This window comes from Rhopilema esculentum, chromosome 15 (genome assembly GCF_057945365.1).
Source record: "Rhopilema esculentum isolate cy_ngs chromosome 15, ASM5794536v1, whole genome shotgun sequence".
In the NCBI taxonomy this organism is placed as follows: Eukaryota; Metazoa; Cnidaria; class Scyphozoa; order Rhizostomeae; family Rhizostomatidae; genus Rhopilema; species Rhopilema esculentum.
Window position 1 is genome coordinate 5,991,609 of NC_142829.1, and position 26,608 is coordinate 6,018,216.

The following is a 26,608-nucleotide window of genomic DNA, read 5'->3' on the forward strand; positions in this document are numbered from 1 at the left end:
GCTCTGGATAATACTAGAAGCTTCGAAGAGCACAAAAAAGTCTAACAACGGTCTTTTGAATCAGTGGCTCATTGTATATTGATAACAATACCTTCAAATGTACAGTTTTTGCAATAGACATGGAAGGTTAGGCTCGATGAACGGCTCTACAGGATCAGCAGCCTCTACCGTGTTCTCTGATAATAACAATACCTTTAAATGCATGAATTTTGCAATAACCATAATGACAAAGAAGGGTCTAACTATAGCTTACAATCATTTAAAACCAGTACAGTAGAGCCTTCCTTTGACGGGCACAACGTGAACCTGTGTAACTGTCCATTGTCCACAAGTGTCTGCTGATTAAAGGTAAAGAGGTGCCCTTTGTATAGAGATGTCAGTTAATAGAGGTCCCCTCGTAGCTAGTTTTATTTTTGGGAACAATTGCAGACAAATAGAGATGGGAAAGAATCTCCCAGTAGATAAAGTTCTCTAAAAAATCACCAGCAGGTTCGAACGATTTCGGATTTCACGCCTTGGGCAATGTACATAAGAAAACATAAACATCCTTGCTCCATCAATCAGGATACTAAATTTTTCGTTTACCCCTCCCAAAAACGTTTAGCCCCTTCAGTCCGTTATATGCTCCGCGCTTTTTGCAGTTTAGTTTAATTTCTCCAGATTTTTCTTATTTGACACTGGATCATCAATCCAAAAACCACTGAGGCGAAGAAAATATTAACAAGTGAAGTTCGTTTCCTTATAATTAAGAAAGATTTTTGGCTGCAGATGACTGAAGTTAACTTGCAGTATGAGGATTCAACTTGAGATGAGAAACTAGAACTGTGGTTTCATCGAACTTCCTCACAAATTTTGGACAGAGAGAACTTGTTACCCACGTTTCGATTTTTTCATTGTCCTAAAGATTCCGCAATTGTATTGGAATATACATGCAGTCAACAAAGCTATCGAGAAGTTAAAGAATTTCAATGTAATCCTTGAATTTTAAAGGGTGTTTTACCCACATTGTTGAAACTTTATGTCAGATTCTTCTTGAAAGGCTCTCCCAGACGATTACCTGCAAGGCTTTTTGCTGATTCGCCCTAAATGTCTATGATCAAGTTATCAAACTTTCTCAAAGCAGGACTCCAAACAGTTAAGTACTTGATTGTTCTAAGCCAATCAAATTACCGAACAGCTAGAGTCGTGCAATCCATTAACTAGCTGTTCGTGCAGGCCTAAGCAATCTACGTGGAACACAGTCTACGTGGACAGGTTGCTGTGTTTTTAAATTTAAAAGTGAGTATCTGCACTGCTTTTTCTGAAGTTTAGAGTAGACACTTGTTTTTGTAAACTGTTATCCAATAAAAGAATGTCATTAAAGACTCATTGCTAACAATGAGCCTTTGCGAGCGTGACAAATTGTCCTGGTGACGACCCAAACAATGGCAGTAAACTTCTACGGATTAACCAGAATTGATTTCAGACTGTCTGAAAATGCATTATGGGATGCTTGCGTAGCGCAATGGCTCATTGTTAGCAATGAGTCTTTAAGATAGAATCATTTCTAAATGGATAGCAGCCTTTGCTTTGTAAGAAAGGTTTTTACCATCAGTAGGTTCCACCAGATGCAGGGCACGTTCATGTAAATGAGAAATCAAAATAATCCCGAGTACGATCCCTGAGGTACCCCATTATCAATCTCATAACACAATTTCTCCTACTAGATTTTGTAGCTAGAGAGGTACGTTAGAGCACTTGTAAACAGAATAATTCACCTGTATATAAATTAAAATATGACGGACAGAGTTATTCATCTGCACAAGATGCTTATCCATCGTTGAAAAAAGAACTTCTTTACATCTTTGTCCATGCAACTCTTGTGAGGATTTGTATAAGTGAAGTATTTGTTGTTTTAATTATAAGTTTTTCTCATGTCAAGGGAAATTGGACATATCTCCATGCATGACAGGTTGCCCCATAGACGTTCTAGAAAAGAATTAATTTGATTTATATTGTGACCTACGTAGATTTCCTTGCAGTAACTGTAGTACACCACCTGCGCACAAATGCGCAACAACGGAATCATAACAGCTTTTTGTGGGGAACAGCGCTTTGATGTCTCCTTAGCTATCTGGAATATACCAAGCGACCTCTGACTAAGTAGAAATTCCTAAGACACTTCATTTAGTCAAAAGTGAAGATAATGTGCCGCTAATTAATACTCATTTATCGTGTTGAGCAGTCATGGGTAGGCTGGTGTGAATTTCGTTTGATTTTTTTTCTTCGATCGAGTCGGGATATCTTTTAAACATATCATAGGAGAATATTTTTGGACACAGCACTCTTTCATGAAGTCAACGACGTTTGAAATCCCATTAAGGTGTTCTCATAAATTATGTACCCTTCAAAAAAGTACTTTTTCCACCTTTCGACAGTAGCTGTGGAGGAGCTGGTGAGTAGCGGAACAACAACATTTCTCACATCAGATTCCCCATTTCCAAAGATGGACTCCGAAGTGAGTAGTGGAATAAGTGAGGACGATGAAAATGAACCTCTGTCAAATAACCTAGGAAAGTCACTGAATCTTCCATCTACCTCATTGGAAGCAAGTTTTAAACAGCAAAGAAAGGCGCTGCGAGTGGTGTCTGTCTTTCCTAGGAACGAAGCATCTTTCAAGGCAGTTTTGGATCTGGTCTCAGTATGCAAGTCAATCGAAGCACAACTGGAGCAAATTTCCTTTCATCGACTGGATTTTGGTGAACTGTCAGCACTTGATCAGTTTTATACGGCTGATATTGTTATTGTCGACGCCTCGCAAGTGAAAGAGCAGGCAACTCTATTTTATCATTTGGGAATAAGAGAAAGTTTTGGAATGAAAGACAATGTTGTTGTTGTGAATGACGAAGATCACGCCAAAACATCTTCGATACAGGTTGATAAACTATTTTAATAATCAATCAAAATCTCAGGTTATGACCAGATAATATTCCGAAAGCAGTTACGCATTATTCAATGGTATTTTGCTATTATCAATCTTATTATTACATTCGCTCAGACCGGGAACCTAGCAGCATAATTTTTCTCCATGGGATTTGTGGTGGATATAAATTTATTTATAGCACAATCTCGTATTGTAGTTTTATTTTGTAACAACAAAGGAGGTCTTTTCTCATTAAAACAGTGAATGTATATAAACCTGTAAATAAATGATATGTTTTGAGTTAAATTTTATTTGAAATTTTTTTGTTTTTATAAAGTTGGCTTTATAAAAACAAATCAAACAAATTCAGGAATCAAAATACTCTAGGCAAACTATGTTCCCCTCTGACTTAAAAGCAAAAAATTATTTTTTTGCGCCAGGAAAGAGATGTGACTGTTCTTTGTAAACTACCAAACTCAGATTACTTTCTTGGAAATAAATAATTTTGAACTAGGCCTTCTTGAAACCCCTGTTAATACTGCCGAACCCTTTGATACTGCATCCTGTATATCAATCCTAATATCCTTTTTAGATTTCAAGCTCAAACTACAATTTTTTGGCTTACGTTTTGAACACCCAAGGTCGATGTTTTGTTACCCGTAATGGTCATCGTAGCGTAAAGGAGATGAAGACATGCAAGCCTTTGGTGATGATGTTCAGGAAACTTTTGACAAATATTGAAGGTTGTAAGAGAGCAATGTGCAAAGAATATTTCTTGCGGGATTTGAGGAATACAAGAGAGAAACTTGGTGGACAAGATCTTCAAAAGGTTGGTTGTTGGAAAAAGTCTGCCTCATTCATTATGAATCAGCCTCTATTGAAAAACACAGCAAGGAGATTAAAATAGTCTTATTGGCTTCCCTTTGTTATAATCCTTTTAAACTTTTGTAAGTCATATAGGCATTTTATTGCATTCCACTGTTAATAATTGATTAGCACTCAAATTAGATGATAAGTGAATTATTCACGTAATCTGAGTTTATTTTTATATTTATATGAATGCTTGCAGATCACATGCTGCTTTTCTAAATATAGCCAGAAATGGTTTTTGATCATTGTTTATCAAATGATCAGAAGCTGTCAATCATTTTCACTAAAATATTTTGGTATTTTGTCTACTCCTTAACTTTCTTTTTTGCTTAATTTCATGCTAGTTTCCGAATGTGCTAAATCACTGCCCACTTATTATCCATCTCTGTGTAGACTGCTTTAACTTCCTTTGATAAGGAATTCTCTTGAGAATGAATTTTTTGCTTAATTTCATGCCAGTTTCAGAATGTGCTGAATCATTGCCCACTTATTATCCATGTCTGTGTAGACTGCTTTAACTTCTTTTGATAAGGAGTTCCATTGAAAATGAATTTAATCTTCTCCCTTTGATTTTGTAAGCAATTTCTCTTTTAAGGAGCTGAATCGAATGAAGTTACTGCTTGGAGACCCTTCATTGTTTTCAGCAGACATTATTATCAACTTGTTGCTATCTTATCGAGACATTCAGGTATGAATTGAGATGTATCTTTTGAATTATTTATAAAGGTAGGTATTTCTGCCTTGACAAAAAATGGTAGCTCTTGAAAACTTAGACATACTTAGCGATAACCACATTGAGTTATTTAGCAGGACATTGTTTGTACACCTTTGCAGATTTCAATGAAATGTTTCATAATCAGTTCTGACTTTTTAAATTTTACAAATGGAAAAGGTTTATTGACCTCTTTAGAAAAGAAAGGTGGGAAATTTTTGTCATCTTGCAACAAAATTTATTCCCTCTCATATCCAAGATTTCAATCAAGCAATTTTTAAAGTCACAAAGCAAGTTTTTGTCTCAAGTTCACATGCCATTGTCTGTCTTATCCAAGAATCACTTGTTTCTGAGGACTCTGAGGTTTCTGTTTAACCTGTGTAGGTTTCTATGCTTTAGATCCTGTTGCATGATCACAATTGCTTCAAATATTATTGACTTTATATTTGACTCTATTGATGTTATAATAGTTCAATTTTTTTTGGCTAGTCATAATTCCTTATTTTGTTTGTCATGATTACAGGATTATTCATCAATGGTAGAGCTGATAGAAGAACTGCCCCCAAGTCACAAGGAGACAAGGAACAAAGCCATTCAGCAACAATATGCTTTTGCTCTAAACAGGTATTTTTAACTAAAATCCTATCATTTTTCAGTATTTTTGCTTTCATTCTCAGGATTTTTCTTTATATTGATTCAAAAAAAATGCAAACAACTTTATAGAAATTTCTTATTTAGAAGACTGGAATTTCTCTCTTTGATCATTAATTTACAATTTATTTAATCAACTCTCCAGGAGAAATAACAGTGGTGACAGAGACAAGGCTGTGAAAGTTGTTAACTTAGTAAGTCATTTTCTTGGATTTCATTCACTTTATTACTTCTATTTTTGTTACTTGGCCATTTTGAATATTGATTTTGTCAACAGCCTGTACCATACCTCTACTTTCCTATAGAGGGGGAGCTTGGGGTGGATATAAGAAAAGTGAAATCCAGCAACAAAAACCTGCACTGAGACTGTGCTTTTGTCAACAAACTACCAATTCTCCAGTCAGCTTTTCAAACAATAGGGGTGTCATTTCAGCAAGTTACTTCCCCTGAAATTGGGATAGGAAAGGATTTGGGAAAAGGCCTCGCCATGGCTCATTGCTGTTTTGAGTTCACAGTGTTTAACATTCTAAAGCCAATTCCTTTGCGTTTACATAACCATTAGATTTTTGTCTAATCTTGCTGCATTATTTGCAATATATTTGATTTTTACTAGTGCTTATTAAAGTTTACTTGTTTTTGTGTTTCAAAGTTGTTACAAACGAAAGAAAATCATGCACCAGATACCCTTGGTTTGTGTGGAAGAATTCATAAAGATAAGTTCATTGACTCTGAGTTTCGAGATTGTGAAAGCCGTGATGAAGCTATAAAATGGTAATAATAATAATATTTGTTTGTATAATTTAGCGATTCATGTTGGTTGATATTTCTCAAGATAAGTTAAAAGGCACAACATGCATTTAATCAGCTGTTTCGCTTTTTATAATATTAAATCAATGCTAAAGATTACAAGAAGCTCCACTTACAATGAACCTTTCCTGGGTACATAGATATGTCTCTTGTTATTATGCAGATATATTTGAAAACAGCTTGAAAAAGACGATCTTTTCAGTATTTTATTTTTAATGGTCAAACATTTGAATCAGTCAAGGCCATGTTATGTATGTTACCCAATAGGTGAATGGCAACTATAGTTTTTGATAGGCTGCAGCATTACACAAATGCAGCAATTTAAGAATTTTATACTTGTGTGTGTTGACCCAAAATACCACCTGACATTTAGAAAAATTTGAAATTGTTAAATCAATCAAATTCAACCATTAGCTTATCTATTTCAGATATTAAGTCCAGGTTTTTTTTAACATGGCCTAACAGGGCTGTGTTTGACACCAATTATTTTGCGTAGGTATCGCAAGGCATTTGAAGTGCAGCCTAACCAATACTCAGGGATGAATCTTGCCATCCTTCTTGTATCGTCTGGTCAAGATTTACACAAATCAGAGGAGCTTCAAAGAGTTTGTGAGTAAAATGTAGTTATTTTGGACATTGCTTGTTTTACAAAAAACGTTTGTTGATGTTCCCATTATTATATTGTTGTTCAGGTTGAAAACATTAAAGCACAACATCGTTTGCTATATCTTTATTTATTAACGAAACATAACATTATCCGCCCTCCATCTCTAACTACATCCTTACATCAATCATCTGGAGAGCTGGTAACGAGTAATACATAATTATAATTTATGCAGCTTAAGCAATTGAAGATAACACCCATATCCAGCTATTATTCTTCTGTCTCTGTTTTTTATTCATCATTTCATTCTATTTCATATTCTCTTTCTATTCTTTCCATATTATTTTAACTGCGAAGAAAATCCATATTTTTAATGTTGATTATTTTAAAATCACAAATTTTTTGTCATCTTTTAAACAGGCATGATGCTGAACAGCATAATTGGACGCAAAGGCAGCCTGGTTTCCTTAAAGAATTTCTGGGACGTGGCTGTATTTTTTAGTGTTAGTATTCTCGCTGAGGATTATGGGAAGGCCTGTCAGGCTGCAGAGTGCATGTTCAAACTACAACCACCCGCCTGGTACGTAATTAAATTCTCCCTAAAATTTCCACTGTTTGTTTCACTGTGTTATATTGTGTATTAAACTAACACGATTTGGAGCGGCTATTTATGCTTGTTCTCATTTTGTGACTTGCAGACTGTTCTAAAAACTAGTTGCTTCTCTATCATAGGTACTTAAAGTCTTTATTGACGGATATCAAAATAATTGACGAATTCCACCCACGTGACGAATCCAGTAGAAGTTCGGTTGATGAGGTACGTTCTTTGCTGCATTACCTCTTTGCTTGACTTAAAGACAGAATGGGATTTTGACGCAAAACATTGCTCAGTTTCAACCCTCATAATATTTAACATGAAGTGATGTGGCAAATGAGAATTATTCACTTGTATCAAATAGATGTCTCCAAAAGCATGTATTTCCACGTACATGTCTTTGCAATTGCAAATAATGTAGTGTGTTGAAAAATGAAGCTTTCCAATAAAAAAGTTATCAGTGCTGCTAGAAGCAATTTCCAGGATTTTTATATATAATCAGTATTCGCCGTTATTCAAGGGGGTGCACAAAGCGAAGGGGTATTATTGAGTTTCTTCCCGCTTGCAATCAAGTCACATTCGTGACAGCAATTAAGTTAAACGCGCATGTTCGTTGACTGAAACGATGGATGTGGCTTATTTAAACGATATCCCTTTTTTCCCAAAAAAATATCCAGTCTTGGAAAACACGAAAAGCACTTTCTTAAAGAAAAAGTTTTGTTCGTCTATTATTAGACTTGTTAGAATAAACATGTCTGGTTATGGGTTAAAGCTTGCCAATGGGAAAATAGGCGGATAATTTTTGTTTTGACTGATCAGTATCCTCAATCCTTTTCACATGATTTTTGAGTTCTTTTGGCGAGTTTGTTGATCAATTTTTAGCTCTACGACTTTTGGATGGATTACCTTGTTGAGGCATCGCAGGAAGATGTGGAAAGTTTAAGATTCCCGGTGAGTTGTTGTTACTTATGGATATGCTTATATTTTACTTGATTTGACTACCTAGTCATTTACATAAAAATACGTGTTTGTTGAAACGGTTTGGCCAGTGCACAAAGAAGAAAGACATATCTATAAGCTAATTTTTCATGTATTGTTGTATTCAGTGCTAAACCCATTCAGTTTATATCATGGTCACCAGTAGGACTATTTGGAGAATTCATATTCTTTCTGAAAAATTTGTTATGGGAAAATCTGCTTTGTCGTATACCCTACACTGAGATTTTGCGACATGCATTTATCTGTGTGCCCATAAAAGCGTATAATTATTGGTTTTATTTTGTCTCTAGATGTTTTTAGAAATTGGCAGGATACTTGCCGTTACTTTTTGTGTGAAAATTGGATTGTCTCTTGTTTTTAAAAATTATGATTTCATAACTTGAGACCTTTATTTGACTTTGCTGTACATAAATCTAAAACCTGGAGCAGTTTCTTAGCTGATTCTAAGTATATGTTCTTTTTGACAAATTCTATTTATCTGTCATTCCAGGTCCTCATTTTGGAAGTTGGAAATGATTACGTACCCAGCTACGTGTCAGTCTCGTTGGAAAAGAACGAAGAGGTTTTGTTTTATTATTTCTCTTAGGGTTATTTGAGAAAGCATTTCTTTCTCATGCTTGCAGTTTTTTACGTATTACTCGTGTATTACCTTTTATCTTTTGGGAAAAAGTATTTTAGTTGCTAACCTTCAGTTTGAAATCCAGATGCTAAAAATTATAAAGAATATTTGATCCTGTCGTTTTTACCAAGCTATTTTCTCTGAACCTTCATTTAGCGTATGTGGTCATACGAACTTTCAGTCCATTTTATAAGCTTAATTAGTTTCATAGATAATTGCTTGCAGAAATCGCCCTCAAGGATTCAAATCACTCAGCAAGTGATTCTGAATTCTGCTATGTTGGACTTTATTCATTTCTCTTCTTGTTTTTATGACCTTCCTTCGAGCAAAGTTGATTTGCGAACCAGCTCAACCAACGTTTTTGTTTCCTGAATTGACGTACTACACAGTTGCTTAGCATCATTTTATTGCTGCTTCGTTGTACCTGTTTCAATTTCAGGCCAAAGGGGTATATTGTTGTTTTTTATGCAGTATAACATCCCTTATATTTTAGCAATTTGTCTTTTAGGCCATTACCATATTTAATGTCGGAGCAAAGAAAGGTAGCAAGGTAAGTTCTCGGCCATAAAAGTCTCTCAGCCTTACAAGACTCAAATAGACAAGAATTTACAATTCAAAATAGCACGGAAAAGCGGAAACAGCGCATTTACATATTTTTTTGTCCGATACCCCTCAAAGTATTAACGTCGGGTAATAACCAAGAATTATGCAAAGACCTGTTTCCACGTTTCGAACTAAGGTAACGTGAGAGGAAGAATAGCACGTGGGGTTGGTTTAAAGTTTTGACCAATCGGCGGCTGCTAACATCTCACCTAGTTGAATAGTCCAAGAGAAATAATGAAGTATTTCTGTCTGCACAAATTGTAAACTTTTGTTTTGACGTAGACTGATTTAAAACACCTAAAGGAAAACGCGAACGAACCATCAAAAGGCGACAAATGGTTTTCGCCACTATAAATTTTGATATACTCTGGATAAATATTGAGGTATGGCCAAGTCGCAGTGTTTTTGTTTTTTCGTGCTCTTCCATGATTTCGTGTTTTTAACAATGTATTGATGCAGTTAGAGCCTTTTAAGTTCATACTTTCTTTAAATGCTTTTGATTCTCTTAAGTGACTAAAATAGAACGGCCTATAATGAAATCTGTAATTTTCGCATGAGCATTTTGATAAAAGTGTTTCTTTTAATACAGAAAATAGATCATTGGGTATTCAATCGCGACTCAATAAAAGGCCTCAGGTATGCATTGTTATGTTTTTTTCTTTTTATTCTATTTCCTTGACACTTTTTATAGAATGCATTGTTTTGGTGCAACATCACATTATCTTTAAATCTTTAAAAGCTTTGGAAATTTGGTCATGCTCCGAAGAGATTTTTGGCAACACTGTCATGTTTTCAATGTTGTCCAGCTATATTTTTTACTTGTTTAAGAGACTATGTTGGGGTTGCATGTTAAGAATTTTTTTGTTCTTTATACAGCTCATACAAGCTGGACGACCGGTCATTGTTCCTATATGTTACTGAAAATTCAGATGATTTCCAGTTCTTCTTTAGCTCATCACATCAAAGAAAACGGTAATTTTATCATTTTGGGATTCTTTATCTGCAAATGAAAACGTACTTAAAGTAACGTAGTATGAAAAATGAGCATAAATGAATGGGTTTTTACCATATCTAGTATCTTTAAAAATAACTGTTTGGAAGGTATTTGTTCATTGGTTTGTAAAGTTGTGGGAAGAAAATCCTTCAAAAGCCAGTGTGTACCAAGATGTTGTACAGTGGAACCTCCATCAACGGACACCTCTATACAACGGACACCTCAAAACAACGGACAGATTTTTGAGTCCCAAAGCAAAAGTTATCAAAAGATGACACCTCCATACAGCAGACACCTCTCTACAACGGACAATAACATTGGTCCCACTGGTGTCCGTTATATGGAGGTTCCACTGTAGTTATTCCATATTAACCCTTTTAAAGTATTTTTAAAGTTCAGCAGGGTATGATGCACTTTTAGTCAACTTCTAAGAAATCATGTGTCAATGGTAGCAAGAACTTCAAATATGCAAATGAAGGAGAGGCCACGGTAGCAGGCTGCTCGACGGGCTCCAATGGAATGCTTGCGGAGAAAAGTCGATAAAAATGTGGAAAATAAGGATAATGCGCCAAGAACAAGCAACAATGGACACAAGAATTTAATGGTACCTTCAAATATCTCAGGGAAAGCGTCCTGCCCCCATTTTAGGAAATATCCCAGGAAAGAAGCGTCCTGCTCCAAAACAAAACAAATTTTATCCCGCCTAACAAAGCCAATGTAGTGGCGATAACTTTCTGATGCCTCTATTCCTAGAAAACAATCTAAAAACGTTTGTTCTAATCAATTTTTTTTCATTTATTACACGATGAGTATGGTTCCTATTGTAGGTTTCACGATGTCGTTTTGCAGATGTCGAAGGACTGTAGTTGTCTCTCAGAGGCTGGTGGTGACAACGAATCATATGATGACATACAGGTAAATTATTTCTCCAATTAGTTTTGGTTTCGATAGGTTCCACGAAAGCTACATCGCCATTTTTTGTGTACAAGTTAGTCTTTAAAAATTGTCTCTAACGATATTTGACAAAATTCATGGAAACAAGATCAAGACTTCAAATATATAGAGAAAAATAGCTGAGACAACACTGAAATCAATATAAGTATTTCGAATTTACGCCAAATTTACGATAGCAATATTGAAAGTTACGTTATAATCAGATTAAGCGTGAAACTCGAAGTTTCATCTTAGAACCGTCCTATTCTAAACACCAAAGCGGATAGCCATATTTATAGGATTTTCCCTTTAATAGTAACGATTTGCTATATTGCTAGAGAAGTAATGCTTTACGTATAATGGACTGCAATTAGCAGAGTTGGAAGTTGATAGAAGTTTAAGAGATGCCTAAAGAAGGGAAACGTTTAAAAAAGATTGTAAATCACAGCAGACAGCAAGTATTAGAATTTCTTATATAAACACCCTCTAATTTCAACTTGGAAGACTGTTTGTGAGCATATCAGATAACTAAGCAGAAGTTGGGGTGGAGTAAGAGTTGAGAGTATGAAATATAACGCAAAATAATATATATGAGGTTATTGATTTATGGAGATCAGAGCATAATATCATTCGTTGTTATTTCCTTCCAGTATGAATATGAGTATGACGAGAGAGGAGAAAGAATTGTTTTGGGAAGAGGGACATTTGGTATTGTGTATGCTGCCCGGGAACTTATTACGCAGGTTAAAATTGCAGTGAAGGAAATTCCTGAACGTGATAAAAGGTATGACCAATTTGTATGCTGATGTTTGTGATTTGACTTCAGGAAGCGGAAAGTTTTAGATTCTAAAAGGGTTGGTTTGCCATGAGTCCTATCGAAGATTATTTAGAAGCTAACAGTTTGTTGTATTACGTCATGAATTTATGACTAAATCATATCGAAAAGTATCTAGAATCTTACCCAAATTTAAGACAATATTTCCTCTAGTTGAAATTGTCCCCTTCAGCTAGATGCTGGATTAAACTTTTAGAAACGTCTTAACAACTAAAACTATTTCGTGTCCAATGTTTTTCATGTGACTTTGAGAACCCTTCATTTTATTATTTTCCTAAGGAGAGTCAACTGCTGCTTCGAAACTTTTGAAGCATGAATAGGCCCATTCAAGCTGTTTGTTTTTTAAATTCCAGTGACCAGACAATTCCTTTTTATGACCATGTATTGCAGATCACTTTATTATTGTTTCATCGTAATTTCTAATCATCAACCATGTTAATTTGTTTTTGTTTTTCCCAAAAGCCACGTCCAACCGTTACATGAAGAAATATCCCTCCATCGACAGTTCAGACATCCGAATATAGTAGAGTATCTTGGGTCCAGAAGTGAAGATGGAATTTTCAAAATTTTCATGGAGCAAGTTCCTGGAGGTCAGTCATACTTTTTAATAGCGTATGAAAGTTTCTTTTTCATTTTTATCGAAATTATACTCAATTGAACTGATTTTATTTTATGAAAAACTTGGAAAAATCGCCTCATGGCACATAGAATTATTGTCAGGCTTAGTTTGTTGATGTATATGTGTTAAAAACTTTGAAGTCAGCCGGAATATGTTTATAGAGTCATAACTGGTTAAGGAGGCAGCTTTTTTAATTTGTTTGTACGCTTTCATCTCTAAGCATTTTCTGTTGATCAGAGTGACTTCAATACAAAAATCTTCAATTTTCCTCAGAATTAGCGTCAACCATTGCGTTGATTTTTAGGCTTCAAATCATGTTGAAAAGAAGAAATTGAAAACTTAATTGCTTTTAAAACACGTTTGGTGCATATGCTAGATCTTCTAAAAATGACATATTTGATTGCAAAAGACCCTGCTTAGCTTTAATGTGTCGTTTGAATGTGAAAGTAAGTAACTGCAATGTTTGTTGAAAAGCCACAAATATGTCAGCTAGCTTTAAGTTAGCATCAACGAAATCATCTTTGCAGGGAGTTTGTCATCGTTAATCAGATCAAAATGGGGTCCTTTATTAAACAACGAAGGAACAGTTGCTTTCTATACGAAGCAAATACTTGAAGGCGTCAAGTATTTGGTAAGTGCTGGCCCCATTAATTTTGTAAATTTTTCTCATTTTTAGGATTAAAGCAAAAAATTTGCGATATTAGCTTTTGATTCATTTTGGAATGTAGCTTTTCAAACTTTGTGTTTTCGGTATTTTTATTTTGTAAATCCAATTTTCTGCATGTTTGCTATATCTAACAAAGAATCGTCAATACTGTGAAAATCAGACAAACTATTTGAATTTTTCCTACCGGAGATAAAATATTTCTCTCTCATAATCAATCATTCTCAATCTAGCCTTTGAAAGTTCGAACTTTAGATGATATGAAGAATAGTTGATAGTTGTTTGGATTACTTTAGGTTGACTCTGTTCCTGTTAATCATTTTATTTGCAGTACCTGACTCGTATTCCTGCACTTTGTTTCTTTCAGTTGTGTTGTTATGAAGGCATTGATCCCTCACATTCCTTGTAATAATTTGTTCAAACGGGATTTGAAAATTGAAGTTCTTATTGGTGTCTTTTTGCCTTCTCTGTTTTAGCATACCCAGAAAATTGTCCATCGAGATATCAAAGGTACGCTAAAAAATTTTTTGTTAAATCTTGTCTTGTAAGTGAACATATGAGTTGGTTTTCATTTCTTTTAAAACTAGTACGCCATAATCATTGATTTTCATTCCTTTAAGGTGACAATGTGTTGGTGAATACGTATAGCGGTGCTTGTAAACTTTCTGACTTTGGAACATGCAAAAGACTCGCAGGGATCAATCCAGTCACAAAGACATTCACAGGTATGCAGTTGTATTTTGAATCTTCACTATTGGCAAAGTCATTTGTTTAGCTGAGGCCTTTATTAAAGTCTTGTTATCTTATTAAAGTCGTTGCAAAATGTGGAAGTGCATAATAACCGTCACCGCCTGCCTAGGTTTGGTCAGGCCTATGTTCTACCATGAGGCTGCTAGCACAATCGTAGACCAAAGAATTAGAGTAATCCCTCCAGTTAACCGAAAAATTATCGAATAGGGGCTGTAATATCTGAAAACCACTTTTAGGGACGATGCAGTTTATGGCTCCGGAGGTAATTGACCACGGTCAGAGAGGCTACGGACCACCGGTAATTGAATCTATCGTCTTATTGAAAGTTTTATGAATTGTATTATTGAAATTATCATGTGTTACTTTATCGAAACTATCAAGTATTGTACTATCATGCTTGCTGCTTTATTATGTTCAATAGCAGTTTTCTGCAGGATTGTATTCCAGTGTATTCTACTGTGTTGTGATGCATTGCATCGTACGGTACTCGACTTCATTGTATCCTACTGTATTAACTTGAGAGGTAAAAGTATTGCGATAAATGTAACTTTATATAAGAATACGAATCATACTCTCAAGTTTGCCCTCAAATTTGCAAATACCCTCAAATTTGCAGTCAATTTCAATGTTTAAAACTGTATTGCTCTCGCAGTCCTGTTTGTTGATAGAATTTGGGGCAATTGCTATAAGAAAGAATTTTCTGTTTTCTCTCAAGTTTTCCCTATCATTGTTGGAAGTAAATGCTTTTGAAATTTTTTAATTTTAGGCAGATATATGGTCTGTTGGTTGCACCGTAATCGAAATGATAACTGGAAAGCCACCCTTCTTTGAGGTCAGCATTATATATATTCTTTTAAGAACTAGGTGGCTTGAAGTTGCAACTCTAAGTTGCACGCCATGACGATTATGAACCTTGTTCTCCATACCGGACGCATCATTTTCTTTTATTCGAAATGTTACCCGACATGGCAATAAAACAAAGCTAACTTGTCAGCTTTCCTCTCGAATGTAATTTTGACTAATATTTACTCGCTTGTTCAACAGTACCATCCTTATAAGAGCAGTACAATTCTTTCTTTTACTGACGATAACATTTGGCAATCGTAAAATGTTAAAACTCACTATCTATAGCTTTTGTTGAAATCGACCTTTTTGTTTTAATATCATTAGCTCGAGCCAGCTGCCGCCATTTTTAAAGTTGGTATGTTCAAAACCCATCCGGATATTCCTGAAACGTTATCGAAAGGAGCAAAAGATTTCCTGAAGCGGTAAGAAAGGTTATATTATCTGCTTTACGTTGTTGCTTTGAAGTGTCCAGCATATGGCGTACATCCCAATCGAAAATATAACCAACTGAATACTCAAAATCCCTATGACTTTGTTACATATTTGTCTTTCTTTATTATTTGGCAAGATTTTTCATCGTTGCGTGCGAAAAGTCGGAAGAAAGGGGATCCCAGTGTATTTTAAGATGAACATTTGGAAGATTTATGCAAACGATTGAACCCATTTTTTCCATCTAAGAGTCAAAATTTAGTTTGCAAGAGGCTCATTTAGGAAAAGTTGCCATGTCTGTTTGTGTTAAAAACTCTCTTTCCACGTTCTTTTTCAATATATTTAAAAGCACTGACGGTTGTTTTCAAACACGCGGCTTTCTGCGCTAAATTTCCAACTCTGGTTCTTTTCAAATGCCTTTTGACAACACTACGTTCAATTTTGTTGAATTCAAGATTAAAACAATTTTGTATACAAGAGCTTTAATGCTTAAAATTTTTTTCATAACCCTTCGTGAACTGATTTGTTAGATCTGCCCTTTACTGTTTATACCTCATCATCATCAGGTACCATCTTCTAACAGAAGGTCCCTCCAACTATCCCTAAATCTGAGTTTTGCTTTGTTCTCATGGTCATAGATAAAACTAAGGGGCTAATAGTAGAGATGGGCCCCCAGAACCACCTGGCACCTGACAGACACCTGGTACCACCTGACACGACTACCACATTCAAATATTTTGATTACTAATCTCGATAACTTGGATGTTTTTCTAGATGTTTTGAACCTGATCCAGTCCCAAGAGCAGCAGCGGAGGAACTGCTCAAGCATGTTTTTCTTGCAAGGTTTGGTTCTGCTCTTTCATTCTCTCCTTTTCAAAATTAGATTAAAAATCACTGAACATCTTATAGATCTCCAATGTTTCAAATATTCAAATATGCAACTGTCAACAGCTGAAATGTAAACATTTTCAAAGAGACAGCAATTGTGAAATGAGTATAACCTGCTTGTAAGAAAATTGTAATTTATGTATCCTAATTTTTGGTACAGAAGAAAGGTTTTTGTGATTCATTAGTTTCAGTTGAGAAAGAAAATCTTTGAGTCATGTAAACTCATTGTTCTTAAACAGAGCTTGCCGGTTGCAATAAAAAGTAAAGTATTTCTGCGCAAGACTTATAATGAAATGGCTTACAACCTGTGATCATATTATGAATTGCAATTTCTTTAACAGAAAAGATCGAAGAAGGCTTGGCGATATGAAACTTGTCATTCCGAAACATGGAAATCACAGTACATCTGGTATTTTATCATTTTTTAGAAATATAACTTTGTCATTATATTTTCACTTCATATAACATGGACGTATTGACTTATCTACCATTATTAATAGTGTCTGTATTGTTTTGCAGCTAAAAATCCCGATAAATTCGGTATTTGTTGCCACATTTCAAAGCTTACATTTTTCACAAGTATGTTTCTCAAATGAAAAAAGCTGCGTATAGTCTTTCCTCTCCCTTTATACTCTCTCCGCTTATAGTCACTTTGCTGGAAGTCACACTACTGGTCACAGTCGCGTAAAATTTAGACCCAAATACGCAAAACCGCTCAGGCAAACCCTTTATACAGTGACTTACTGCCACAGCTTTTCAAGCAACATTTGGTGTGACTTTAATCGGAGTCTACTTCATCATAGTTTTAGCAAGAACTGTTTTGTCTTAGGTTCAATAATTACATCGGACTCTGGAATTGAAATTACCACGAGCAGTGACGTAAGCACTCCAAAAGATTTCTTTCAAGCTGCACCTATGATGAGCCCCGATCAAGGGAGTCCACCAAGATCACCTCAGTCAGAAACTGGGTTTGTCTTTTTTATTCTTGTATCTTGTATATTCGATGAAATGAAAGTTTTGATTGACTAGTTCCTGAGAACTCTGAACCCGTAAAGAATTTTGATGTTCTGCGTTTTTTATATTTTGCATATTGCATCGAGTGATTTTACACCAGTTTACGTTCAACGTTTATTGTTATGAAATAATATGCATACGTTGAAATTATTCGTAAGAAGGTTTTTCTACTCTCACAACTTTTAGACACGTGCATGATAACTTTGCTGTTGAACCGAAAACCAAACGAATGACTCGGTCTTTGACGTTGCCTGCAAGGAAAAGGTATAGTTTAGTATATTTTCATTTTTCTTTCATTTTTTACCTTACTTTATCTTTCATTTGTCTTCTTCCTCAATGCTCGAACAAACGTGTAATTTTGAACAATGCTTTTCATTATAAAAGTTTATTTGTGACTAGCTGCAGTGTCCTAATGAAGATAATGGGCATGGTTGATCAGCTTTCTGTTTGAAAATGGACGTGATTAAGGTACCGTGAAGGTACCAAATACTGCCGCCTCGGGCAGCCTTGATAATACAAGTCAGTTTGTGTCTGCAAATGGATTTCCCGGCCTACTACCTATCTACAACCTTGCACAAAGTTGCTGAGACAAACCCGTAGTATCCGAAATTCTATGATCGCATTTCCTTCTTCAACAATCGTTTTTTTCCTATTCAAAATCAACTTCTTTTCGTTTAAAGTGACGAATCTTTGTCATCCGCTGGATCTCTTTCACCAACCAGTTCAACAAACTCGTTGGATGGTTCCCACGCAAAGCAAGGTGGGAGGGATGTGTTTTTCCAGGTAAAGCAAGAGAGCGAAAGGCGGAAGTTGGTTATCGACGTCATGAATGAAAAAATGGAACAGGTACTTAAGACGTCATAATAAAGTTGATTATCGTTCATTGACAGCTACAATAAGAAACAATGGTATGTTTTATTACGATTGCTTATGGAACATACCTTATTTCAGTAGAATTCAGTTAGGACAAAAGAATCATTTTCAAGTATGCATTCCCAATCTATCAAATGATTTTCATCGTCTTTGCAATATATTTAACCACATCCTGACAAAATAGTTTTAATTAAGGTTTTAATATTAAGACTTATTTTGATAACGGTCGATGAGAAATAAAGAAAATTGAACACAGTAAGATCGAATGAGTGTCGAATGAATTACACATTCATCAAAAGAGGCATCCCAAAGTTCTCTTGCTTTATTAAGATTGTTTTAACCTCTTTCTTAGTATCTATGGAGAATATTTTTCTGAACTGGCATTGCACCCTTTTATGTTTTTAAACTTCGTTTGCAATGTAAGTAGACTAGTAGGTGCAATATCCCTTCATTTGTGGCAATTATGGTGTTTTTAGGCTCACTATTACTACAGACACATTGATTGTGCTTTCAAATTGCTGATACCTTGGTTTATTTTGTAGATCTGTTATGGCTGGGTGACAAAGCTGGAGCACATGAGTAGCGTATCTGTTCTACAAATTGTACGTATCATTTTATTTTTCTTATTTTTCACCTCTTTATATCCCTTTTTCTTCGTATGTGGATGCTTGTTTAATCATCAAGTGCTATGTTTATTCAATATGGCATTCGATCGAATGTGTCACATGTCATTTTGCTATCTTTTAGAGCGATTTGAAAGTACTTGTAAACTGTGTGAAGGAATTTATTGAAGAGAAGGAGGATGTTCAAGTCGAAAAGTATCTTGGTATGTTTAAGCTTTGCTATTTACATGACTGGGTTTAAAGCTATGAATTTTGATGTTTTATTCTTACCAGAACTAGACGTGTGCTGGAGCATTTATGACTTCTGGGTATGTGCGAGGATGGCTCAGTTGCTAGAGGCGCTGACTAAAGACCCAAGGGTTCGTGTTTCGAGTCTCTGGCATGACCAAACTTTCACCCAGAATGGGGAGAGTCGCCAGCTCTCTGTAATTCAAGGCGTAGGAATCACGAGGTGTGGTCACATCGAGAGGAAGGACCAGGACACTGCTCGATAAGCATAGCTTCTCAGTGTCCTAAAAAACTACCTTCGGATGCTAGGTAGCAACAAATACAAATACTTCTAGGTACACATAGCCAATGTCTAACTTATGCAATACAGGTTCGAACACACGAAGACACTTCGTTTATTCTAAACATGACTAAAAATCAACTAACGCAAAACTTAAAGCACTTTAGCAGCAAGCGATTATAAAGCCTTTAATGATTTAAAACACAAGGTTGGATTACAGTTCTCAATCTTGAAGATCGTGAGACTAGTTTGTAGTGTTACGACACTATCTTGTTTGCTCTCTTATCGTTTATTAAAGGAGGTTCAGCGACAGAACCCTACACATTTACGTGTATAAAAAAAGATTTATGGTTAGACTGACAGCAACTTTCCCCTTTTCAAAACATTTTCTGTACAACAATTACAGGCTGTCTTTGGTAATAAGAAACAAAGTTATTAATTGCATGATTTTTGTATAGACAATTAACCTTTAAAACTATTACAATGAAACTCAGTTCTGAAAAAATCTATAATTTGCCTGCTAAAACACTTTATTTCTACGCTCAACTTGAAGTAATTCAGATTTTGCGTATCAAAATTAAGAAAATCTACAATAAATGTTTACTTTGATAAGTATACACAAGCTTCAAAGTTTCTTTTAGAAGTCTGCGAGCAAAATTCATTTTAAAATTGAATGCCAATTTTAGGATATATATTTTGTTTCTGTTTTATTTCTTAAAATGTTACGATTGCTTGCCTAGTTGGTTTTGTCTAGTTGAATAATTTCTCACTTTTTTGCAGAGCCAATCGAGAATGCACACGGAAACCACCCAAAAATTTACCAAGAAATTCAAATTGCTCTTCACATGTTTAATGAAGCAGTGAGTAGCATTTGTGGTTTCTCATGTTCCAACGTGTTTAGACCCATCTGGCTGTTCAATCGCCAATCTAGTCAAAATTAAAATCAAGACTGATCTGTAAGAATGATTTGTTTTTCACTAGGGAACTCGACAATTTTGCAATTCATTGAAATTGCATTGGTCGTAGATGCCCTTCTTTGAATTTTCAGTTTTAAGAGAAACGAGACTTTGTTGTCGAATGCTTTGCATCATCAGGTGTAGTTATTTTCTACGATTGCTTAATTGATATCAATGGGCTCAAGACATTCATGTTTAGCCTACCAGTTCAGTTTCTCTAGAAGTGGAAAACCAAAAGTCTAATGCTTAGCTGTGAGCTTTGATTAGAGTTTGTAGTTTAAGATATATATATGGGACATTTTACAGCTGCCTAAATTACCTTTCTTTGTGGTACTGCGTCATCTAGAAGTACACAGCTAACTTACCTTTGCTTAACTTATTATTTGCTTTGCTTAACTTCTTAACTTAACTTAACTTATTGCTTCTTTTGCATGTGAATTTTTTCTAGATTTTTTAAGGTTTGTCTAAATCAGATTTTGCACCTTTGCATTAAAGGCTAGTTTGTTTGAAATAAGCAGTGTTGGTGAGCGTGTCGTTTGTTGCTGGATTAAATTTGAAATAACTAGCATTTACAGGAAAGTGGCCTTTCCAGGAATCTGGCGATTACAAAAACTTTTTAAAATCAACTGTTCGTGATGGTCTCTGTCTAAAAACTTACCTTTTCATCATTAATTACGGGACTTTCTGAGTCTTAAGGCTTGTCGAACATCAATTGAACGATATTTTCATCCTAATAATAACATTTGCAGGTGTCAGAAGTTATAAGTAAGCACAAAAAGGTTCTACCTCATTGGATGTTTGCTGTTGACAACATGGTTCGAATGGCGGTTTCAAAAACCTTGGAGCACTTAACAAGAGGTAAACTAAAATCTAAGAACCTCTGAGGTCTGTTTTCATCTACCTGACAGGGGTATTGCTTCGTATGTCGAATTTCATGGTAGATATAACGCGAACCATCACCCAGAGACCATTATTGAAATTTTATTCAGATTATGCGTTCTCTTAAATTTGTCCTTTGTCAACCCGAGTAGGAATTTCTTAATATCAAAGGGTAAATTACTTAGTTTCATGCAGGAATCTTTGAAGCAACAATTAGTTGAGAGGCTTTTTCCTAGTCACATATCATCCACAAATTAAGAGAACTTTGCTCGGCTGTATTTTTTAGTTTTTTTAGACCACAAATACCTCTTGTATTCCACAGAAATGAGAGACAACTTGAAATCAATCAGCTCCATCGATGAAAGTGAATACAATATTTCAACCAACAACAGTCAGGATACAGAAATAGAAGTTAAGACAGTAACATTTGCTGACAAGGTGACTGATGACAGACCCGCACTTTTGGCTAAAATTGAAAAATTATCTCAGGAAAATATTGGGTAAGTTGTGTGCAGATCTTTCATTTTTGTATGCATCCTAGCAAGCTTAAAGGCACTATGTCCTGACACATTTCGCTGACCATTTCATTTTCCCATTGGTTGGACTACACAATAGACCTATTGTTACGTATCTATTCGGCAATGTAACTTTAATTCTCAACCATTTTATCAGTCATAAACGTGCTGCAGAGCCTGTTGTTAGCTCTGAATGGTTGACTGAAGGGAACATAGTGCCTTTAAACAATGTTTTGCTTAATATCCTTCAGTGTAACAGGTTTCTTCAACAAAACGATTTGATAACCATTCAAGATATTGAATAGATTTACCAAGTCTTGTTCATTTAAGAGTACAGAAACAACAATAAAAGCAACATAAGCAACATATTCTAAGGTAGAACTACAGATCCCACATATATAAAAAACATAAGATTGTCAAATATTTCGAAAATATATTGAAAAAATGACTTTGCACATGATGACATAAAAGCGTTGACAGTCTTTTGAATTAATTACCATTTTGAATTAATAGCTGAATTGTCATTTTGCATGGTTTCTTATTGTTGACTATGCATTTTTTGCAGGTTGATGAATGAGCTTATCGATGTTCAGGAGACATTAAAGAGAGTCCTCACTCAAAATATTGGCTCTCACAAAAGCCTTATAGATTCTTATAAGTGAGTTTACCTATATACTCAGCCTGTGCCTGTTTTTTTTATTGGTACTTGCTTTTCGTATTGTTAAGCCTTCTTAATCGCCCAATGTAAAATTAAATCCCAATGAAGTCCCAATTGTGCACATATCTTCTTAGCTTGATCAATACAGCATGTTACTTAATGGCCTAAACATGAGAGATCATAATTTACAAGATATTTTCTAGAACTTTATGTCATTCCCTGACAAAGTTTTTCAATTCTGTTGGAGTTGGTATTAGCGAAGAGATTGTGTAGTAGAAATGATGTGGGTGGGTGGGGGTTGATTTAAATGGCAGGGTTGTTTTGATTATGGATCTTTGGTAGTATGGAGAGTTTAGTCTTCGTATTTGAGAATGGGTAGGATAGGTGAAGGTTTCGAAAGTAATAGAGGGCAGCCATGAGGAAATTAAGCAGAGGAAATCAAGCATCTTACAGAGGAAATTAAGCTAAAATGACTCAACATTCTGTGGATAATGGTCTTCTTACTGGGTAACCTCGCCGAAAAATGAGCAGCTGATTGCACAAAGAGCTAAATGTTGCAATTTGAAACCTCAGATGTTTAGAAGTATTAAGTAAGGTAGCTTGGAATGCGAGAAGTGGTCATCTTACTGAGGAGTTTAGGTATTTTTCTAAATTAGCAGATGGCAAAGGAGGTCTAGACGTACAAGTCTTTGTCTATTATATCACTGTCTATTATACTTTGTCTAAAATATGTGCTGTATTCATTGGGATGTTTCTGGTTTTAGATCTAACACAAAAGTTAGAGAAAGACGAAGATCACTAGCTGGTAAGTGCGTTTTGGTGCATTGGCTCTTTTTCCATTCATAATTTTGTGTTCCTTTTTCAAAGTGAGATTTCTTGAAAGAAGAAATCAGAAATTTATGTAGAGATATAAAAATTGTTTATCAAGAATCAAAGCTACAAGCAATATACATCTTGGACACTTATTTTGAAATAAAAAGTTTAATTTATTGTTTTATTTTTTGGGTTGAAATAGTTTACTAAAAATTTGGGCAGTGCAGCAAAATCAACATCCTCTGGAGGGGGAGGCTTATTGGAGGGGATGGTTTAATCAAGAATTTAAGGGCTAATGCTATTGTAAACACGTACCAATGATGGCTAAGGATTGCAATAAATGAATGCAAAAAGAATCATGCTCATTAGGACTACTATGAGTTAATGTCTCTTTCTCAGTTTACGATAGAAATTAGATAACGATGCTTGCTGTTTGTTGTCACAGCATAATTTATCATTCAGTATTTCCTCAGGTTTAAAGATTAATGATCAGATTGGTGATCTGAAGTTAGAAAGTTTTCTTCAGGATTCAGGAATACCAAACTCTGAAATAACTAAGGTATGAAATTTTAAAGGGACGTTTTTTCTAGTGCTTTGTTTGATTTTTCAGATCTATTCTGTGAACAGCTGTCCTACAACGATTGCCTGTTCTTTCATTTGTGCTTGTATTGCAGTGTCTTTGTTATACCCTATTTTGGCTTTGATTATTGCTTAAAGTGAGTTAGGGCTGCATGATATTCTCTAATTTTCACATCGTCTTTACAGTGTTTAAGAAACAATATGTAAAAATTACCACAGAAGCCAAAATTAATGTGTCTTAACACAGAGTAATTTGAGGTCTTTCTGGGAATGTTTCTCACCGTTCCTAAAAGCGTTTGGACTTGAGTTTACAGTGCTCTTAACATCAGATGCTTGTAGAACCACAATTATTGTCTGTAATAGTGAGATGTCAGTTGTCTTGAGGTTATGAAGTAACGAGGTAATAAGGCTAACACCACAGGAGGAACAATTTGAGACAGAATTATTTGTCCACAGTTGGGAAGTTAGGGTGTAGAAAATTGAGTTTATGCCAAGAAAGTAGTTTTTCAACTTTTTGCTTTTGGTTTAAGAGAGTTATTTTAAAATTACCCTTCTTAATCTTTTCTTATCATTACAATACTGCTTGATGTTGTCCTTTTTTTTAAATGTATTGATCTTTGGAATGTGTCCGTCAGTTGTGGTTTTACCCCAGTGGGGGGTGGGGGGTACTCCCATTATGGCCTGACAAGGGAGTCCGGTCAGGGTCAAAGAGAGCCAACGCTAAAATTTTAGAAAATTACCCTCAAATGGTAGTACTTTTTGACAAAACCCCTCAAACGATAGCATAAAACCGAAAATATATCCTTGCTAGCATCCATTTCTTTGTGCTCTCCTGGTCCTTTTTTGACAACTTTCTTCATAATTGATTGTTGTTGTTTCGGGAAAGATAAATCTTGTTCATTATCTATAACAAATCGCAAGCTAAACTGAGCAGTTCAGTTATTATCGAAAATGGGCCATTTGGTAGCCATTTGGTAAGACCCTCAACGGACTGGACCCCCCTGTCAGGCCTTAATGGGAGTTCCCCCGGTGGGGGGGGGGTTTCTGTACTGTTTACAACCATCGGAAATGCATCACAGTTCCCTATTCCCTTTTTAACAATAAATCTGAGAGGTTGGATAGTACAGGTTGGTAGGGTTGGGAAAACTCTCTAGCCTTCTGCAATCAATGTGCATTAGGCTACACAGGTGTTCAGATAAAATCGATAAGCTCTATATATTTTGCGTTGCAGTTTGCAAATCATCATTGCACTTATAATGATGTAGTTTGCAACTTCTCATTTGAAGATCTAAAAGATGTTGGCCTTAGGTGAGTTAATTTCGTGTTATGCTGAAATTTATTCTTTGAGCAGGAGCTAGAAATGCCAAATTGTGTTTAAGTACACTTAGGTTCAGTTGGCTTGGGTTTGCTTACAATGAATTTCTTTTTGTCATTCATCAAATATCAGGAGTTACCTGTTTTTCAAAACAATGTCTGCAAGCAAGAGTAGTGGCGGATTTAAGGGGGGCAACTAGGAACAGTTGCCCCTCCCTTAACGAGTTGAGGAAATTGTGCGCCCCTTTTGAAATGAGAATCTGGTGAAAAAGTTTCGGAAACCGTTAGGTTAATTTCCTTCCAAGATTACCTCAAAGTTATGTTCTTGTTTATTCAAAATGGACCCGAAATTGTTGTATACAAAGTACTCTCATCACCAATTTTTGAAAATTTTTCGATCGCTTTTAATTTAATGAAAAGCATGTTGAGTTTTATTTCTGACAAAGATTGTTCATTGAAGGCAAAAGTTAGATTTGTTATGACCACATTTGTTGGTCAATGTTTTGGGCAATGATGACTGTTTTTGATGAAAGCAGTTTTAAAATACTTTAAGTTAAATTTTCATTCTTTCAAAAGCCGTAATTACAAGAAACGTGTTTGTGATGTAAGGTTTTGCCTGTTATTACATTTGAAGAAACCATGTTGATTAAGTTTTCTTTTTGTATTCTGTAGCAAAATACATTTTCTTGCTAATATTTTAAGCAGACAGACAGCTCAGAATCACAAGTTCTGTTAATTTCTTATTGCAGCATTGGCCCAAGAAGTAGAATTTGGAGTGCTATCCTCAAACTTCGCTCAAGTCCCACTTCTGTTTGAGATTTTTAAGGCATACATGGTTTGTATTGATAGTTTTATCAAAACCTGTTTCACAATCAATATACTGGTAATGTTTCCAATAAAATTTTATTCCTATTACAATAGCTTTCAGTACTGATTGCACAAAATATTTTGTAGAAATCAGGTTCCCTTTTTTAACTTCAATTTTTTACAGCTTTAAGAAATCAAGATGTAAACTTGAAAATCATAGAATGATCACTATTTTGTTATCAGTGTATTCGTGAAGTATTGACCTCATTTTAAGAGTCAATTGAAGTAAACAATCAGATAATTATATTCCTTGAATAAAACAGGCTACTTATGTCAAGTGCCACTCCTCTTTGTTTTCTCTTAAAATTTTTGTAAGTCTGTTTCACATTGGATGTATGGCGACTTAAATGTGATTGACAGCCCATCCATCGAATCTGTAATATTGTGACAGCACAGGTGCAGGGTTTTTGGATGGTGGGGGCTTTTGGGGGAGGACAGTTGCAGTGACTGTGGTTGTCAGTGGTGTACTTTCTACCGGGGCCTCTACGTCACAGCATTGTCGTCTGTGCTGGCCCAACATCCAATGTGGAACAGATTCTAGTATGTATCTTTATTTAATCGTATTTAATCATATTTGTCAGTAAGTTAGTTTAGTGTTTTAAGTAATGACCTTTGGGATAGTGGTGGTTTCTTGCTTCCCGGGGTCATCATCCTTGTTATGTAGTCCAGTAGTTTGTAGAGTATAGTCT

General features: G+C 35.3%; 1 protein-coding gene across 1 annotated transcript in view; it reads left to right on the forward strand.

The window, feature by feature from the left end:
• The first annotated feature begins 32 nt into the window (after positions 1 to 32).
• The window catches only part of LOC135685680 (mitogen-activated protein kinase kinase kinase 15), a 28,034-nt gene continuing 1,458 nt past the window's right edge, over positions 33 to 26,608 (forward strand). The window contains exons 1-38 of the mRNA XM_065201682.2: positions 33 to 2,914; positions 3,495 to 3,731; positions 4,368 to 4,460; positions 5,008 to 5,108; positions 5,281 to 5,329; positions 5,785 to 5,906; positions 6,439 to 6,551; positions 6,967 to 7,126; positions 7,279 to 7,363; positions 8,024 to 8,092; positions 8,631 to 8,702; positions 9,268 to 9,309; positions 9,952 to 9,998; positions 10,239 to 10,334; positions 11,184 to 11,271; positions 11,940 to 12,073; positions 12,587 to 12,714; positions 13,271 to 13,374; positions 13,884 to 13,917; positions 14,028 to 14,132; positions 14,394 to 14,455; positions 14,924 to 14,989; positions 15,328 to 15,425; positions 16,207 to 16,275; positions 16,662 to 16,729; positions 17,150 to 17,288; positions 17,521 to 17,598; positions 18,015 to 18,180; positions 18,750 to 18,809; positions 18,955 to 19,033; positions 20,119 to 20,198; positions 21,044 to 21,152; positions 21,496 to 21,673; positions 22,254 to 22,346; positions 23,111 to 23,151; positions 23,633 to 23,718; positions 24,970 to 25,046; positions 25,802 to 25,887. Of these exons, the coding sequence (XP_065057754.2) occupies positions 2,378 to 2,914; positions 3,495 to 3,731; positions 4,368 to 4,460; positions 5,008 to 5,108; positions 5,281 to 5,329; positions 5,785 to 5,906; positions 6,439 to 6,551; positions 6,967 to 7,126; positions 7,279 to 7,363; positions 8,024 to 8,092; positions 8,631 to 8,702; positions 9,268 to 9,309; positions 9,952 to 9,998; positions 10,239 to 10,334; positions 11,184 to 11,271; positions 11,940 to 12,073; positions 12,587 to 12,714; positions 13,271 to 13,374; positions 13,884 to 13,917; positions 14,028 to 14,132; positions 14,394 to 14,455; positions 14,924 to 14,989; positions 15,328 to 15,425; positions 16,207 to 16,275; positions 16,662 to 16,729; positions 17,150 to 17,288; positions 17,521 to 17,598; positions 18,015 to 18,180; positions 18,750 to 18,809; positions 18,955 to 19,033; positions 20,119 to 20,198; positions 21,044 to 21,152; positions 21,496 to 21,673; positions 22,254 to 22,346; positions 23,111 to 23,151; positions 23,633 to 23,718; positions 24,970 to 25,046; positions 25,802 to 25,868 (4,032 nt within the window). The 5' untranslated portion in view covers positions 33 to 2,377 and the 3' untranslated portion in view covers positions 25,869 to 25,887. The remainder of the gene's footprint in view (positions 2,915 to 3,494; positions 3,732 to 4,367; positions 4,461 to 5,007; positions 5,109 to 5,280; positions 5,330 to 5,784; positions 5,907 to 6,438; positions 6,552 to 6,966; positions 7,127 to 7,278; positions 7,364 to 8,023; positions 8,093 to 8,630; positions 8,703 to 9,267; positions 9,310 to 9,951; positions 9,999 to 10,238; positions 10,335 to 11,183; positions 11,272 to 11,939; positions 12,074 to 12,586; positions 12,715 to 13,270; positions 13,375 to 13,883; positions 13,918 to 14,027; positions 14,133 to 14,393; positions 14,456 to 14,923; positions 14,990 to 15,327; positions 15,426 to 16,206; positions 16,276 to 16,661; positions 16,730 to 17,149; positions 17,289 to 17,520; positions 17,599 to 18,014; positions 18,181 to 18,749; positions 18,810 to 18,954; positions 19,034 to 20,118; positions 20,199 to 21,043; positions 21,153 to 21,495; positions 21,674 to 22,253; positions 22,347 to 23,110; positions 23,152 to 23,632; positions 23,719 to 24,969; positions 25,047 to 25,801; positions 25,888 to 26,608) is intronic.